An 18,832-nucleotide genomic window follows, 5' to 3' on the forward strand; every position below is an offset into this window, starting at 1 on the left:
TGTGGGGAGCAAGGTAACTCCAAACTTTTACAGAATTAAAGGTAGGGGGTCTGGTCAGCTACAGTCCGTCTGTTATCAAGAGGCCTGGCTGTGTGTCTTCAGTCTATTAGGCATTTACTGAGCACAGCCTACATACCAGGTTCTTCATTTTCTGACACAGGGTCTTGTTTTGTTGCCCAGGCTGGAGTGCAGTGCTGCGACTGCAGCTCACTGCAGCCTTGACCTCTCCAAGCTCAAGCGATCCTCCTGCCTCAGCCTCTCGAGTAGCTGGGGCTACAGGCGCGCACCACCACGCTCGGATAATTTTTCTGTTTTTGGTAGAGACAGGGTCTCACCCTGTTGGCCAGGCTGGTCTCGGATCCCAGAGCTCAAGTGATCCGCCTGCCTCGGTTTCCCAAAGTGCTGGGATTACAGGCGTAAGCCTCCGCGCCCGGCCTATGCCCAGTTCTACATGTGTTCTTTCTTTACTCCTGTGTTACAGAGGCTCGAATGAGGCCTGACTTCTACAGTACCGCACCCAGCACCACACCGCGACGTAGCCTCCTGTGCTCTTTCTGTCCGGCAGCTGCAGTTGGGGTAAAGCGCCGGGTCTCTTGGAGGGCAACACTCAACGCGGTCGGCTCCTAGGCATCCAGTGGGGCTGCAACCCCGCCGCCGGGGGCGACAGGCGAAGGTGAAAAGCTAGAGCTAGGACAGCGCAGCCGAGTTTCAGCTGGTTCTAGAGTCCAGGTCAGAAGACCGCCCCCGGCGCCGCGCGCGCCGGAGATCACTGTCTGCGCCCCGGCACGCACGGACTCACGCACGGACTCGCGCACGCGCGCGCCGGCCCCGCCCACCGCCCCGCTGTGGTCCCCGTGTGGACCGCGCGAGCCACCGTCCGCACAGCCCCGCCCCGCACGGCCAGGCGAAGCGGAGCCGGCCGTGCGGTGTGTATGTATGTGTTCGCGGGGCGCCGTCTCAGCCCCGGGAAGATGGTGGCTGCGGCGGCGGCAACTGAGGCAAGGCTGAGGAGGAGGACGGCGGCTACGGCAGCGCTCGCGGGCAGGAGCGGCGGGCCTCATCGGGACTGGGACGTGACCAGGGCTGGGAGGCCGGGACTGGGGGCCGGGCTGCGCCTTCCGCGGCTGCTGTCGCCGCCGCTGCGGCCGCGGCTGCTGCTACTGCTGTTGTTGCTCTCGCCGCCGCTGCTCCTGCTGCTGCTGCTGCCCTGCGAGGCCGAGGCCGCGGCGGCGGCGGCGGCGGTGTCGGGCTCAGCCGCAGCCGAGGCCAAGGAATGTGACCGGCCCTGTGTCAACGGCGGCCGCTGCAACCCTGGCACCGGCCAGTGCGTCTGCCTCGCCGGCTGGGTGGGCGAGCAATGCCAGCACTGCGGGGGCCGCTTCAGGTGAGTGGCGGGTGGTGTGGGAGGCTGGGGCTAAGGGGCGTTCGAGACAGCTCCAGGCCAGAGGCAGATGCTGGACAGAAAGTGGAGAGGGTAGGGCCGCCCCATGGGGTTTGAGGGCCATTTGCTTCCGGGGAGATCATCGTCTCTGGCCTGGGGTCTTTCTCTGTTGGAAGGTGAAAAGGTGTGGGGCAAGGGTCGGGGTACCCCGACGGTATTTGGGTGCTTGGGTTAGATTGGAAGAGTGCTGAGGGACCCAAAGAGCATCAAAGCCGATCGCTCTAAAACTCGGCCTGTTTCAACTAAATGAGGTATCCAAGGAAAGGTGAGCTAGCCAGGTTTGCTTAAACACTTCCTTTTAACATCCACATGTGCCCTAGGACCCGATGAGTTCCCCGATGCACTGGAGATGTGGGGTGCTCTGAAGAAACAGGGCCCTGGAAATGCTTTGTTGGCTGGAGATAAAAGGGAAAGGGTAGCATTGTAAAATATTAGAGATGTAAGGACCTATGGTCCTTCTAAAGGAAAGTGAGGGAACTAGTCTTTTGGCAAAAGCTCACTGGAGGTGGCAGATTGGAACAGGGTCTGTGGTGAAGAGGGAATGGAAGGAGATTCCTATTTGCCTTGGTTTCTGGACAATATGAAGTTCTGAATTGGCCTGGTTTGGGGCAGTTCCTCTTGGAGAAATCAATAAATTAATTAGCAGTTACCTGTTATTTGCTTCAGTTGTGCAAGGATTTTCCAGATAATACAGACAAATAGATTAGCCAGACTTTGGCCTTGTCCACAGGGAGTTTGGAATATAGCAAGAGAAAGATAACTTACGCACATAACCCTAGTCATAAGGGTTATAGAGTCATTCACGCGTTTGGCAGGTGTCTAGTTTACTGGACACATGTCTGATGTGGGGGAGTGGGGAAATGTGAACAAGACAGACAGGGCCCCTGCTCTCATCCATCTTAACATTCTAGTGGGAGCAACAGGCACTTAACAAGTAAATGAGAGAAATGAACATGCTAATTTCAGGTAATGGTAAATGCTATCAAGAAAATAAAAACAGCATGGTCTGATAGAAAATTATAACCAGTGGTGACTTTTGGAGAAGGTTCTCATTTGAAATGACATTTGATCTGAGACCTGAATGAGGCAATGGGGAGCCTGTGGGAATTCAGGGATGGAGAGGTTGTGGCTAGCTGGAGGGATGCAAGGAGGACTTTGAGGAGGTGATAACATTAGATTTGAGCATTTAAGATTAAGTAGGATTTGGAAATGTGGAGCTAGAAAAAAATTACAGATGGAAAGAAGGGTGCAAACAAAGTTGTGGAAGCTGGAAAGTAAAGTTTTGCTGCTGCCTATATGGAAGAGAGTTGTGAGAGAGGAGTTTGGAATAACAAAATCGTGGACTTAGGTAATGTTAGGTCTTCTAAGGAACTCAGAGAACGTTGAGCAGATGAGCTCTTTAGTTTTATGGATGGAGAAACCAAGTGACTTCAGGATCACTATGCAGTGAAGCTGCTTTTGTAACTTAGGGTGTTCCGATTTATGAATTTCATTAATCTACATGTATTTGTTGAGGGCTCCTGTGTTTTAAGTTGTGAGATACAGTGGTATACAAGACAGGACAGTCCTGCTCTTATGGAGCTCACATTCCAGCTTGGGAGTAAAAAAATCCAACAAAAATTTTATTGTAATTCTGTTTAAGGCTGTGGAGGTAAAGAACAGGAAACAAACAGGGGTCTTGACTTAGTCTGGGGGTAATGTAAGTCACTGAGGAAGTGATGTGAAGTCTAAGGGGTGAGATGGTACTACCTACGTGAGGGGTGGGGTGCTGAGGGGCCAGCAGGTACAGAGGCTTGGGGATGAAGGGGATGATGGCAGCCTGGATGGAAGACCAGGTGGCAGGAGCAGAGAGAGCAAAGGGGAGCTTGACAAGACTGGAGAGAAAGGCAGAAGCCAGGCCAAGTGGAGATCTGTAGGTTGGATTGAGAATTTTGACCTTTAGCCCAAGAGCTGTGAAATGGCGTAGTTCACTCCTATTTTCATGACATTATAGGCTTTTAGATTGGAGCCAGAATACAAATGGCCTTGAAGGGAGGCCAGGGCATTTTCAGTTTGAGAAGCTTCCAAGTTCAGGTGAGTGGATGGTTGAGTCAGGTGAGGATCTTTCAAGTTCTGAAAGTCTGGGACACAGTAGTAGGCAGTGGGGACCCACAATGTGGGAAGGGGACTTCATAGCAAGATCAATCTGTAATGTTCAGAGTAGGTTGACTCACTTTGGGCATGAGAAATAGTGGGTAGCTAGGTGGAATCTGTTGGCATGGGTCAGAGCAGTGGTAATGAGAGCTTGTGGTATTGTAGAGGTGAAATGGACAAGTCTTCCCTGTGAATTGGTTTGCTCTTGGAAAGGTGGGGGATGGTGAGGGAAAGAAAACTAGATCCTATCTTGGGTAATAGATTGGACAATGATACCTTTAACAGACACAGGGACACAGGAGCAGGTGTTAGACATTTAATTGCACACATGCCGAGTTTGGGGTGCTCTCAGAGTACACACCTGGCAGATGTTAAGTTTGGAGTCGTTGACCTATGAGGGAGATTGCCAGGGAGCTCTCTCTGAGAGTCCACATGGAAAGCCCAGAGGATTGGAGAAGAGCTACTTGTTGCAGGGAACAGGCAGTCCTGACAATGGTTGTCTCAAATGGTGTCACAGATGAGTGAAGGGACTCCCCTGCTTATTGTGGACATTCCCTTTGAGGTGATTCTAGGTGATGTCAGTGCTGTTTCCTGGGTAGACAATTATGACTTTGGTCCTGATGATACCATTATATTTTATGGGCTTCGGGATTTTGCATTTTTAAAAATGAAAGTAGGAGGAACTTATGACTCTGATCTTTTAAAAAAACTCAATAGGCCGGGCACGGTGGCTCACACCTGTAATCCCAGCACTTTGGGAGGCTGAGGCAGGCGGATCATGAGGTCAGGAGATCAAGACCATCCTGGCTAACACGGTGAAACCCCGTCTCCACTAAAAATACAAAAAATTAGCCGGGCGTGGTGGCGGGTGCCTGTCGTCCCAGCTACTCTGGAGGCTGAGGCAGGAGAATGGCGTGAACCCGGGAGGCAGAGCTTGCAGTGAGCTGAGGTCGCACCACTGCACTCCAGCCTGGGCGACAGAGCGAGACTCCGTCTCAAAAAAAAACCAAAAAAACCAAAAAAAAACAATAAAATTTTAGTCAAGGCTGGGCACGGTAGCTCATGCCTGTAATCCCAGCACTTTGGAGGCTGAGGCGGGCGGATCAAGAGGTCAGGAGTTGAGATCAGCTTGGTCAACATAGTGAAATCCTGTCTCTACTGAAAATACAAAAAATTACCTGGGCGTGGTGGCGGGCGCCTGTAATCCCAGCTACTCAGGAGGCTGAGGCAGGAGAATCACTTAAAACTGGGAAGCGGAGGTTGCAGAGCGCCGAGGTTGTGACATTGCACTCCAGACCGGGCGATGGTGTGAGACTCCATCTCAAAAAAAAAAAAAAAATTTTAGTCAAAGTATTCTTTTGGGGGCAAGAGTGAAATGTTGGTTTTGATTACAGTGGTTTGTATTTTGATTTAACTTACAAACTTCTTTGTTATTAAAAGACATTAAGTGAATACCTTTCTGATTTAGAATGGCATCAAGTTGGAGTGTTTTCTGAGCTTTTTAGTCCTGTAAATCCTGTGTTATAATTGCCGTTTTAGGGTTTTTTCATTAATTGAAGGGAACATAGGCTAACAAGGAGTGGATTTCCCTAAGGTTATCACTGAGTGCATACTGTGTGCCACAGAGCATTTTCATGTACATTGTATTATTTAATCCTCAGGACAACTCTCAGGGTGTTATATAAAATTTAGATTATTGAATTATTGTCATTAGTAACATTTTTTCTAAATAAAAGATGACATATAGGTGTATATATGTATGTGTGTGTGTATATATATCATGTCATGTATATATATACACATATATATATGTATGTGTATATATATTTATTTTTTTGGAGTCAAGGGTCTCCCTTTGTTGCCCAGGATGGAATGCAGTGGCATGATTATGGCTCACTGCAGCCTCAACCTCCTGGGCTCAAGCAGTCCTCCTCCGTCAGCCTCCCATGTAGCTGGGACCACAGGCACATGCCAACATACCCAGCTAACTTTTTTTTGTGTGTGTGGTAGTGAGGAGCTCTCACTTTGTTGCCCAGGTTGATCTCAAACTCCTGGGCTCAAGTGATCCTACTGCCTCTGCCCTGCAAAGTGTCGGGATTATAGGTGTGAGCTACCACACCCAGCCACTACTATTATTACTGTATGTGCTGGGCACAAAACAGATGTCTGATAAATGCTTATTTCCTTTCTTTTTTTTCCTACAGAAGGTACATCCTAACATTATCAGGCTCAGTCCAATTCACCAGATTATTCTATTCAATTCTCCCAAACATTTTCTATAGCAGGAACTTAAAATAATTGAATGCACATTAAATTCAAAATTCAAAAATGAGCTTAATTTATCCTATGGGCATATTTATCTTTTGAAGAAAAATTACACTGGTGACATTACAAGTAGAAAAAAATGATCACTGAATTATGAAGATTCACATAAGAATGAATGAAAGTGGTACTGCCTTAGAAATCACTCACCAAAGATTCTATAGGTATTTTTATTAAACTGACATCCTTTAACTTATCCTTTAAAATTAGTCATTTCTATGTCATCTTTTATTTAGAAAAAATGACGTCATGTCATATCATGTCAATTGCATATTATTTCTAATAGGCAGTTGACATGATATATATATACACACACACACATACACACTTATATGTATATACACATATATACACATATATAGGTGTATATATATGTGTGTGTGTGTATGCGTGTGTGTATATATATATCATGTCAACTGCCTATTAGAAATAACTCCCTTTAGTCCTTAGAGTGAAGTTATTCCCATTTCACAGATGAGTAAACTTGGATGTACTGAATAACTTGTCCAAGGTCACAGAAGTTGTGCACAATTGGGATTTGAACTCAGGGTTGTCTAATGCCCAAACCTGTGTTCTTTTTATTGTACCATTTGGCGTCTCATTTTTTTCTGAGTCCAATCACTCTTTATGAACGTTCTTTAAAGAACTGACCTAATTCCAACAAACACTTTGAGAAACAAAGGAAGGAAAATAGATTTTTACAGTAGGAAAGCTAACATTTTAAAATCTTAAATTCACTTGAATCTCTCTGGCTGCCGATCTGAGGACCTAAATGCCTTTTTAACTAGTGAAATGAAAATTCTTGCCTGGGTGCAGTGGCTCATGCCTGTAATCCCAGCACTTTGGGAGGCCGAGGCGGGTGGATAGCCTGAGGTCAGGAGTTCGAGACTAGCCTGACCAACATGGTGAAACCCCTTCTCTACTAAAAATTCAAAAAATTAGCCAGGCATGGTGGCGAGTGCTTGTAATCCCAGCTATTCAGGAGGCTGAGACAGGAGAATCGCTCAAATCCAGGAGGCAGAGGTTGCAGTGAGCCGAGACTGCGCCAATTGCACTCCAGCCTGGATAGCAAAAGCAAAACTCTGTCTCAAAAGAAAGAAAGAAAATTCTCGAAAATAAAATGTGAAGAAGTAAAAAGTTTAAAAAATTTTTTTCTTATAGTAATTACTAAGTAATGTTAACTTCAAGCCCTAAATTTATGTTCACAAATTTAGGCTCATCTGTTTTCCCCAGTACATTATAAGTTCCATGAGGGCAGGGGCCTGGAGCATAGTGAGCAGTAAATATCTGTTGAATAAAGGAATGAAATTCTGTAATTTACTTCTTATGACTTTTTGAAAAGTCATCTTTACCCACGTGCCTGCCATATATGTCTTCTGTCCTTATATTGCTCCTGAACTTCTCTGTCTTCCACTGTTTGGTGGGCATCTTTGCTGGGATGTTTTATTGTCACCTCATACTGAACCATGTGTAACACCAAACTGCTTATCCTCATTGAAAAAAATAGTCTTTTTCTTTGTACTTCCTTATTTGGTTTAGCTAAATCCAAATTTAGCTAACCAAAGGTCAAAACTTAGGAGTAATCTTTGGCTCTTTCTACCTGTTTGTTTTTTCTGCTCTTACACTGTATAAATTTGTTTCTTTTCATTTCTTCTGTTGCCATTCTAGTGCACCTAGTCCTTCACCTCATTGCTGACCTGCTTCTGTTGCACTTTAACTGTTCTCTTACACCTGCAGAGTCTGTTTCACACTTTGTCATATCAGTCTTCTAAAAACAGTGATAGACTGTATAAAGAAAATGTGGCACATAGATACCGTGGAATACTGTGCAGCCGTAAAAAAGGGTGAGTTCATGTTCTTTGCAGGGACATGGATGAAGCTGGAAACCATCATTCTTAGCAAACTAACATAGGAACAGAAAACCAAACACCTGTTCTCACTCATAAATGGGAGCAGGGAGGGGAACATCACACACTGGGGCTTTCGGTGGGTGGGGGGCTAGGGGAGGGATAGCGTTAGGAGAAATACCTACTGTAGAATATGGGTTGATGGGTACAGCAAACCACCTTGACATGTGTATACCTATGTAACAAATCTGCACATTCTGCACATGTATCCCAGAACTTAAAGTGTAATAAAAAGCAAAAACGTATCTCTTATTTTACTTCTTTTTTTTTTTTTTGAGACAGAGTCTCGCTCTGTCGCCCAGGCTGGAGTGCAGTGGCGCGATCTCAGCTCACTGCAAGCTCCGCCTCCCGGGTTCACGCCATTCTCCTGCCTCAGCCTCCCGAGTAGCTGGGACTACAGGCGCCCACAACCGCGCCCGGCTAATTTTTTGTATTTTTAGTAGAGACGGGGTTTCACCGTGGTCTCGATCTCCTGACCTTGTGATCCGCCCGCCTCGGCCTCCCAAAGTGCTGGGATTACAGGCGTGAGCCACCGCGCCCGGCCAATTTTACTTCTTTTATTACCTCTAAAATGATCCTCAGCAGAAGGCTCCCATTCCCTTCACATCCCTTTTTTTCCTAACCAGATCTTTCCACTTCATGGTTTTTCTATGTTTGCTAAATTCAGCACCTCCCTCCTCACTGCTCTCCCATTCTTTCTTTTCGTCTCTACTTATCAAGGCCCATCTTCAGTTCTCTATAATCTATAATAGTTAATTTTCCCAAATCATACCTTTTTTTTTTTTTTTTTTGAGAGACAAGATCTTGTTCTGTCATCCAGGCTGGAGGGCAGTGCTCCTGGGCTCAAGTGGTCCTCCCACCTCAGTGTGCCCAGCCAATTTTTAAGTTTTTTTGTAGAGATGAGGTCTCACTTTGTTGCCCAGGCCAGTCTGGAACTCCTGTCCCCAAGAGATCATCTCGCCTTGACCTCCCAAAGTGCTGGAATTACAGGCATGAGCCACTGCACCTGACCCCATTATCTTCTTTTGAAATAAGTCATCAGCTAATTCACTTCATAAATATCTGCTGAATATTAAGTGTTAGATACTGTGCTGTTCCTTGAGGATATGAAGGTGTGTAAGAATCAGGCCTTGCTTTCCCCTCAGAGAACTTATAATTATAACTATGAAGGGAAGACAGCTACGTGCACAGGAATTAGAACTTCATAATAAAAATACAGGCAATATGTGTTGCTGGACTAAGATGTGATCAACTAACTCTTTTGGGGGTTCTGGTGGAAGACATCACAGAAGAGAGGACATTTGGGCAGGTCCGAGAGGTTTAGTATGAGTAGACCATCTTGGGGAGAAAGGCATTCCAGAAGGAATGAAGAGCTGATCTGCAAAGGCAAAGAATTATGGATTATCATACTTAGTGTATTAATTTCCTAGGGCTGTTACAGTGAAGTACCACAAACTCATGGCATAAAACAACAGAAATTTATTCTCTCATAGTTCTGGGGGCTAGAAGCCTGAAATCAAGGTGCTGGCAGGGCCACGATCTCTCTGAAGACTCTGAGGGAGGATCTGTTTCATGCTTTTCTCTTCGCTTCTGGAGTTGCCAGCAGTCCTTGGCATTTTGGCTTGTAGATGCATCACTTCAGTCTCTGCCTCCGTCCTTTCAATCTCACGTGCTACTCTCCCTCCCTTTGTGTCTCTATCTTTTCTCTTAAGAGTACCAGTCATATTGGATGTACGAGTATGACGTCATCTTAACTTTGTTGCATCTGCCAAGGCCCTGTTTCCAAATAAGGTCACATTCACAGGGATCCAGGGTTAGGACTTTGACATATCTTTTTGGGGAACACAGTCCAACCCACAGCGTGTGGAGAACTGAATGTGGATGCATGTTGTTGGAACATAACTTGTGAGGGGTGTAATGGAAGGAAGGGGGTGAGATTATAAGGTTGTAATGGACTCTTCATCCCTTCCTGACAATCTGCAGCTTCACGTGCATGCTTGACCTAGGATAAGCCCTCAGGGCATTCCAGTTTCTGGCCGTGCTGATTGTTTGGAAATGGGCTTATGATTGATTTTAATGGACTCAGTCAGAGTGAATCTCAGGACTTTTGTCGGAGATCCCTTTCCTCTGTGGGCATTTAGAAGGACATGTGTTGCCTTCTTTTCTGTGTGGCGAGGCCATAATGCCTAGAACTGTTAGAGTTACCATTGCTGTTGTAAGGAATTCACCTCAGGTCAGAGCAACTCCCAGAAGATGGAGGATGACAGAGAAATGGAGCCGGAGACCTGATAACTTTCTGAATCTCTGCATCAAAACTTGCCTGAAGGTGTAATTTTTGGTTTGAATTACTGCAGTCTGTGTTTTTCTTAAGCCGGTTAGAGTTGGATTTCCTGCCACTTACAGTAGAACAATTCCTAACATACAGAGGGAGGGAGGGAGGGTCAGCTGACTAGGGTTAGTCAGTTAGGGCTTCTGTAACAAATTACCATAGACTTTATCTCTATGAAAGGTTCCCAAGATGGGCAGATGCTTTTTATTTACCACAGTATAGAGAACAGGTATGTACATAGGATAAAAAGGAGAGTATGTTTATGATCAAAACAGTTTTGACCATATAAATGTGATTAAGTGATTTAATATATTTGTAGGATATTTTTATCTTAAGAAATATAGAAGTGGGTACCTAGTGTTATGACTGAACAGAAATCTTACACTGGTTTTTCTGTTTAACACAATCATATTTCCAAAACTGAAATGAAACTGTAGTTGTACTTTTTGAAATACTTGTGTCTGGAAATTGGCCATTAACTTACTATGAAACTTGTTTCCCACTTAAATAATATTGTACTATTTTCTGTGAATTCCCACATGCATTTTGGCAAGTGACTTCCATCTATATATTATATACTATTCTCATCTTTCATTTCATTACTTTGTTCCATCCATTTTCCCTTTTCTTTCTATACTTTCAAACTGGTCTGTTATTATTAACGTGACTTCCTTCTTATGATGGCTTTCTTATATTTGTCTTGCTTTTTTTTTCCCACTTTTCATTTTCTTTATGTCATATCTCTTTAACTGCTTTTCTTTTATCACTGAGACCATGGTTTGATATCATCCTTTCAATGAAAACATTAAAAAAAATTTTTTTTCTTTTTCTGCTAGTGGATTGATCTTCGAGTGTTTGAGACAGGGTCTTACCCTGTCACTCATGCTGAAGTGCAGTGGTGCATTCACTGCTCACTGCAGCCTCAACCACGTTGAGCCTCTGGGCTCAAGTGATCCTTCCACCTCAGCCTCTTGAGTAGCTAGAACTGCAGGTGCGCACCACCATGCCTGGCTAATTTTTTAATTTTGTAGAGATGAGGTCTCACTATGTCACCCAGGCTGATCTCGAACTCCTGGACTCAAGCAATCCTCTCATCTTACCCTGCCAAAGTACTGGGATTACAGATGAGAGCCACCATGCTTGGACCCTTTAAATTTTTAATTCTTAAGTTTTCAGTTTTTCTGTTTACGTTTTGGGTGGACTTCAGTTCTAGCTATTTATTTACATGTTTACCTATTTAGAATTTTCTGGTTTTCACTTAGAGAAGTTAATTTTAGTAATGGGTGAATTTCCTTTTTTTTTTTTTTTTTTTAGAATTTGACATTAAAAGTATACAATTATTAAATGAATGAATTTTCCAATTAATTTCTCTTGGTCCTTTTTGTATTCGAATAATTTTTTGATTGGTTTACTAAGAAGCCAGTAAACATTAGGGTTTGGAATTCTGTCCGCTGCTGTTAAGAGTCACATAAGTAACCTCCCTTGACCTGTGTTTTCTCAATTTTTGAATTCACAGATTCTTTCACAAAAATGTATAATCTTATGGATTCTCGTAGGAATTAAAAAATAATAATCCTTTAAAAAATGTATCCTGTTTTTAAGATAATTTTAAATAAAGTAAAAGTAGTTTGTTAATAAAGATTATAAGGTATATTTTAAATATAATTTATAATGATATTCAAAGGAAAATTTGACCTTACTCTATTTAAAACATGGTGCATATGTTGTTTTATGTGCTTTAATTATGTAAGGAAAAGCGTGAGTTGTAGACAAAAAAAAAGACATTAAATTTTGGTATAAAATGTATATTAAAATAGAGATTGAATTTAACTGTGTTTTGTGCTATTAAAAATAGTTTACCTGTCCTAACGTTTTATATTCATAAATTTGTGCTTTCACAATTATTTTTTAGAATTTTTTTTGCATGTTTTGATTCTAAATGATAAAATGATAGCGATTTTCAGCTATTTGTAAGCATTTCTCTACAAATATCACACTTCCTGTTTGGATAGTTTTTCTCTAAATTGAATGAAAAGGCCAACCTGGCTGTAATTGTCACTCAGTTTTCCCTTTTGAACACTTGTTATTGAAGTACTGAAGATATCTTGTCAAGGATTTTGATCAGAAGGTTTGGCAAAGATGATCTTGAGATCTGCAGAATTAGATTCATTTTATGCCTTCTCATAACTTATATATAAATATCATTGTGTCTTATGCTTCTCTTTTGATAGATGCCATGACTGTCTTTTAATGGGAGCAGTATTTGGCCAACTCTTTGAGAAACACTGACCAATACTGACAAAATGTATAACTCATTTCTTTAAAGTGATAATATGTTTAGTGCTGGTTCAGTCTCTGAACTAACTATAACTTCCTATTAATATGAAATATTCGAAGCCTATGGAAGAGATGCAAGGAATATCTCTTTGTACTTGCAACCTGGTTTTTCTGAATTTTCTTCATATTAATGTTATTCTAAGTAACAAAATGTTACAGATACTGACCAGGGTCCCCATGTTACCACCCCTTCTTAATCCCTGTTCACCATACCCTTTCCCCAGAGGTAACTAGTATGGTGAAGTTGATGTTTATTATTTCTCTTGCGTGTTTCTACTCTTATTACAGATACCAGAGAGAAAGTACAGAGATATTTCTGTGAACAATATCTTGTTCCCAAAAACATGTAGCATTTTTTAATATTGAGATGAGATATGCTGGAGATTTATCTGTTGATAAATGTAGTTCTAGTAGATTCATAGTTAATATTAATTACAGAAGGATTCCAATTTACTGACCCGTTTTCCTGCTGATGGGCATTTAGAATTTTTCAACATTGGCTGTTACAAATAGTGCTACAATTACATTCTTTTTTTTTTTTTTGTGACAGGGTCTCACTCTATCACCCAGGCTGGAGTGCAGTGGTGCAATCACCACACACTTAGGTGATCCTCCTACCTCAGCCTCTGGAATAGCTGAGACTACATGCATGTGCCACCGCACCCAGCTAATTTTTTGTGTTTTTAGTAGAGACCAGGCTTCACTATGTTGCCCGGGCTGATCTTGAACTCCTGGCCTAAGCAGTTTGCCTGCCTGGGGCTCTCAAGAGTGCTGGGATTATAGGTGTGAGCCACTCTGCCCGGCCCAATTAACATTCTTTATCTATCTCTTTATGGATATACATGTGTGATTTTTCTCTAGGGTAGTGGTCTTCAGTCTTTTGAAACACCTCGAAAATAACTGAAATTCTTTTTACTTCCTTGCTTTTAGGTTGACATGCAGTTGACACATTATTTAAAAAAAAAAATGAATTTATAGAGTTGCAAAGATACAATTTCTGTATAGTATAAATAGAGCTGCTGAAAAAAAAACCCATTATACAGTATTACCTTAAAAATATATTTTGAATAGAATCCAATTCCATAGCAGTTTAATAACCATCCTCATTTTAAAAAATATATGAGGCCAGGCATGATGACTCACACCGTAATCCCAGCACTTTGGGAGGCTGAGGTGAGAGGATTGCTTAAGCCCAGGAGTTTGAGAACAGTCTGAGCAACACAGTGAGACCCCATCTCTATAAAAAATTTTAAAAATTTGCAGGGTATAATGGCACATAACTGTAGTCTTAGCTACTTGGGAAGCTGAGGTGGGAGGGTCACTTGAGCCCAGCAGTTTGAGGCTGCAGTGAGCTAAGATCACACTACTGCATTCTAGCCTGGGTGATAGAGAGAGACCTTGTCTCTTAAAAAGCCCCAAAAAACCAAAACCCATATGTAGTAAATGTTATAATTCTTTTCCTTTATGGCTTGTCCTTTTTGTGTTATATTTTAAAATTCCTGTACTAACCTTGTAAATATACTCTTCTATATTTCACTTCCTCAGAATTTAAACATTTTGCTTTATTTCATTCTGAACTTTTATCTACCTGTAACTTACTTCTGTGAATGATTTGTTATATACTGACCTAATTTAATTATGTTTATATGGTAAGCAATTGTTGCAGTTCCATTTATAGAACAGTTTTGCCCCTGCTCCCCATTTGAATTGAATTGTGCTATGATCATTTAAAACTTCAGATTTGTCTTGATTGTTTTTAACTCTTGGCTCCTCTAATTTCAACAAAAATCCCTGTTGATATTTTGTTTGGAATTTCACTTGATGTTGAGATAAGCCTGGGGAAATCTGTCATCTTTATAATAGAGGGCTTTTCCATCCTTCGCATCCTTCTGGAAAGATGCTTTATATTTCCAGTTATTTAGGTCTCTTATATCTTTCAGTAAATTCTTATAGCTTTTTTCAAATTATCTGACACACTTTTATTAGATTTACTACTAGATAGAGAATTTTGTTATTACTAGAAACTAATTGATTACTATAGTACCTAGGAATGGATTTTAAAATTATTATTGCACTGAGTAATATGTAGCTCATGAGTATCTGTATTTATCTGGTCACTTCTCTGATGTCTAGTAAACTTATTCACCTGTCTGGATCTAGGCAGGAGGTTGACTGGGCTCAGCTGGTGGGGATGAGGGTGTCACAGCTGTCACATCTCTGTATCAGAGGCTGGCTGAGCCTCACCATCATGGTGATGGCAGAAGTGCAAAGGCAGAATTGATTTCCTTGTATTTTGAATTTGTATATCTATGAATCCTTCCTAAGCTCTTGTAGTACTGGTAGTTTGTGTGTGGATTCTCCTGTTTCCCATGTTGATAGTCATGCTGCCAGTAAGTTGTGACAGTTTATTTCTAATCCATATACACCTTCTTTCTTGTCTAATTAATGAGCTAGTTCATGTTGTTGAATATTATCATTGTAGGACATTGTTGAACGGTCTTGATCTTGACTTTAAAAGGAATCCTATGAAATAGTTCCCTGCACATAGAACGTGACCTGTGATCATATTGATGTTTGTCTTTCATCTGTTAATGTGGTAAATTACACTGATACAGTTTTTAATTGTTAGACCATGTTTGTATTCCTGAGTTGAACGCATTTTGGTCATGATATGTTTTTTAATACAGATTTTTAGATTTGATTTGCCAATACTTTGAGTCTTTTTTTTTTTTTTTTGAGACGGAGTCTGGCTCTGTCGCCCAGGCTGGAGTGCAGTGGCCGGATCTCAGCTCACTGCTAGCTCCGCCTCCCAGGTTTACGCCATTCTCCTGCCTCAGCCTCCCGAGTAGCTGGGACTACAGGCGCCCGCCACCTCGCCCGGCTAGTTTTTTGTATTTTTTAGTAGAGACGGGGTTTCACCGTATTAGCCAGGATGGTCTCGATCTCCTGACCTCGTGATCCGCCCGTCTCGGCCTCCTAAAGTGCTGGGATTACAGGCTTGAGCCCCCGCGCCCGGCCTCGAGTGGTTTTTTTTTTTTTTTTTTTTAGACAGAGTCTTGCCCTGTTGTCCAGGCTGGAGTGCAATGATGCGATCTTGGCTCACTGCAACCTCTGCCTCCTGGGTTCAAGTGATTCTCCTGCCTCAGCCTCCCAAGGAGTTGGGATTACAGGCGCCCACCACTGTGCCTGGGTAATTTTTGTATTTTTAGTAGAGATGGGGTTTCACTATGTTGGTCAGGCTGGTCTGGAACTCGTGACCTCATGATCCCCCTGCCTCGGCCTCTCAAAGTGCTGGGATTACAGGCATGAGCCACTGCACCTGGCCTGAATTTTTGAACTGTGCTTGTGAGCTTTTCTTTTGGCAAGCATGTCAGATTTTGTCTATTGTTTTATTTTGTCTTCACCCTTGAATGCTCATATAGCTGGGGCTGGAATTTAAGATTGATCAGTGTTTTGTTTGAGCAATTTGAATATTTTTTTCAATGTCTTCTGATTTTTATTACTGGTATTCCAAAGTCAGCTGTCAGTCTAATTCATTCATAGGTAATTTTTTTTTCTTTCTCTCTTTTTTAGCAGCTTCTTCTGGAAAATTTCAAATAAACAAAAATGGAAAGTATAACGAGTCTGACGTGTCTGTCACCAGCTTCAACATTTGCAGCTCGTAGCCAGTCTTTTTCACTTTTACCACTGCCCCATTCCCATGCCCTTCCCTCCTCCCGCCAGCTAGCGTAGATTATTTTGAAGCATATCTCAGGTGCCATTTTGTTTCCTTTTCTTTTTTTTTTTTTTTTTTGAGACAGAGTCTTGCTCTGTCACCCATGCTGGATTGCAGTGGTGCAATCTTGACTCACTGCAACCTCTGCTTTCTGGGTTCAAGCGATTCTGGTGCCTCACCTTCCTGAGTAGTTGGGGTTACAGTGTATGCCACCATGACCAGCCATTTTTTTATTTTTAGTAGATGTGGGGTTTCACTGTGTTGGCCAGGCTGGTCTCGAACTCCTGGCCTCAAGTGATCTGTCCACCTTGGCCTCCCAAAGTGCTGGGATTACAGGTGTGAGCCACCATACCCAACCATTCTGGTTTTTTATACGTGCTCTTGCTTTTACTCATAGTCTATCTATCTGTTACAACAATTTTTTTTTTCCCTTTCTCTTTGGTTGATTATATTAATGTAGTATTACTATGATGTGCCCAAATGTGGATTTATTTTTATTTTGCTCAATGTATGTGCATTCTTTATCTGAGGATTCAAGTCTGTCATCATGTCTGGGAAATTCTCAGGTATTATCTTTTTAAAGCTTCCTTTACATTTTGTTATTTTCTCTTAGTATGACTTTTAGACATGTATTGCCTATTCTTTTCATTCTCTTTACTTTCTACTTCTCATAATTTTTATCTCTTTATTTCCCTCTGTTGCATTCAGAATAATTTCCTCAGATCTGTTCTCTAGTTCACAAATTCTCACTTTAACTGTATCTAATTTGTGGTGTAACTTGTTAACTTTTCATTTTCAGTGATTACATTTTTAATTTAATATCTAGAGGTTTTACCTTTTATTAATAAAACTGGTCACTTATTTTCATAGTGTTATTTTTTTTTTGATACTTTTGATCCTATTGTGCCTTTAAGCAATTTAAATTAATTAATTAATTAATTTTTTGAGACCAAGTCTTGTTGTCCAGGCTGGAGTGCAGTGGTGTGATCTCGGCTCATTGCAACCTCTGCCCCCCAGGTTTAAGCAGTTCTCTACCTCAGCCTCCCGAGTAGCTGGAATTACAGGTGCGTACCACCACACCCAGCTAATTTTTGTATTTTTAGTAGAGACAGGGTTTCACCATCTTGGCCAGGCTGGTCTTGAACTCCTGATCTCGTGATCCACCCATGTCGGCCTCCAAAATTAAATTTATTTTGTGTTCTTTATTGGATTGTTCTAGTAATTGAACTTTATAGGGTCTAATCCTGTTGTTAATTTGCTGATTTTTGTTCATGGTGCATTGCTTCAATTTTGTTGAAAATTTGAGTTTCTCTTCAGTGAGACTTTATCAATAGACAGATGTCTCTAGAGAGAGTTTGTAATTATTTTTACTAGATATATTTGGGGGTATTCTGACCTGGGGCTACTTTCTATGTTAATTTTATTTTCTTATGGGTAGCTAGAACCCAAGTGAGGATAGTATATATTAGAACTCAAGTGGGTGTGGGACTCATTATGAAGTAATTGGGAGGGATTTTCCCCTGCCTTGATCCATGCTGAAACTGCTTTCTTGTTGCTTTTCTGTGCCTAAGAGCTAGGTTTGGTTTTTAAAAGCTCTTTAAGGGTTCCATCCTTCTTGAAGGGCTCTCGGTTCCAACTCCCTGCCTTACATTGACCTAGGCCTCAGTGTTTTCCTTTTGAGCATTTAGATCCAGATTCTTTTATAGAGGGTGATGTGCTCTTGGATCATGGAGATTGATAGCCTCTCACAGGACACTGTGGAGTTGGCTAACATGTTCCCTGCTCTGATTTTCAGGTCTCTAATTTTGGCCTTTAGTGATTTCTCTTACTTTTTTTCAGGTTCAGCTGGCAGTTAAAATGATGTTATATTGCAGATTGCATTTGCTTCTTGATTTTAACGTAGTGAAATGTATTGATTTTTTTTCCCTTTGGAGAATGCTTTTTGTGTCTTGTTGAAATCTTTCCCTATCCCAAGATTGTGAAGATACTCTTCTATATTGTCTTCTGGACATTTCATTGTTTTGTCTTTCACACTTAAATCTACAGTCCACCTGGAGAAAGAGGGGTGTGTGTGTGTGGTGTGAGGTTAGAGTCACATTTATTTGCTTTATGCATATTCAGATTCATATTTATTAGAGTCACATTTATTTGCTTTATGCATATCCAGTCCCATTTTTTGAGAAGACCTTTCTTTTCCCAGTGCTCCGTAGTGCTGTCTCTGTTATCAATCAGGTGTTTATGTATATATGATCTGTTTCTGGACTTTCTATTCTATTCCTTTGGTCTGTTTGTCTATCCTTATGCCAGTAATACTGCACTGTCTTAATTAGTATAGATTTATGTCAAGTCTCCTTAACTTATTTTTCTTGTTCTTTTCCAAGTTTGTTTTGGCTATTCTTGGTCCATGGCATTTCCATATAGATTTTAGAGTCACCTTGTTTATTTTTGACAAGAAGAATATCTTGAGAATATGATTAGGTTGGTACTGAACCTATAACTCAGTTTTAAGTGAATTGACAGCTTTTATAATGTTGAGTCTTCTGAACCCCAAACATGGTGTATACCTTTATTTATTTAAATCTTTTCTAATTTGCCTTAATGCTTTATAATTTTCTATGCAGAGGTTTTGTATATCTCTTTCCAAGATA

The 18,832-nt window shown here is 41.7% G+C and overlaps 1 protein-coding gene across 2 annotated transcripts in view; it reads left to right on the forward strand.

Annotated features, from left to right (window-relative positions):
- The first annotated feature begins 876 nt into the window (after positions 1 to 876).
- The window catches only part of ATRN (attractin), a 180,028-nt gene continuing 162,072 nt past the window's right edge, over positions 877 to 18,832 (forward strand). For both annotated transcript variants that reach the window (XM_025399043.1, XM_025399044.1), the window contains exon 1: positions 877 to 1,384. In XM_025399043.1, coding sequence (XP_025254828.1) covers positions 933 to 1,384 — 452 coding nt within the window. In that variant the 5' untranslated portion in view covers positions 877 to 932. The remainder of the gene's footprint in view (positions 1,385 to 18,832) is intronic.

Source organism: Theropithecus gelada, chromosome 10, assembly GCF_003255815.1.
Source record: "Theropithecus gelada isolate Dixy chromosome 10, Tgel_1.0, whole genome shotgun sequence".
NCBI lineage: Eukaryota > Metazoa > Chordata > Mammalia > Primates > Cercopithecidae > Theropithecus > Theropithecus gelada.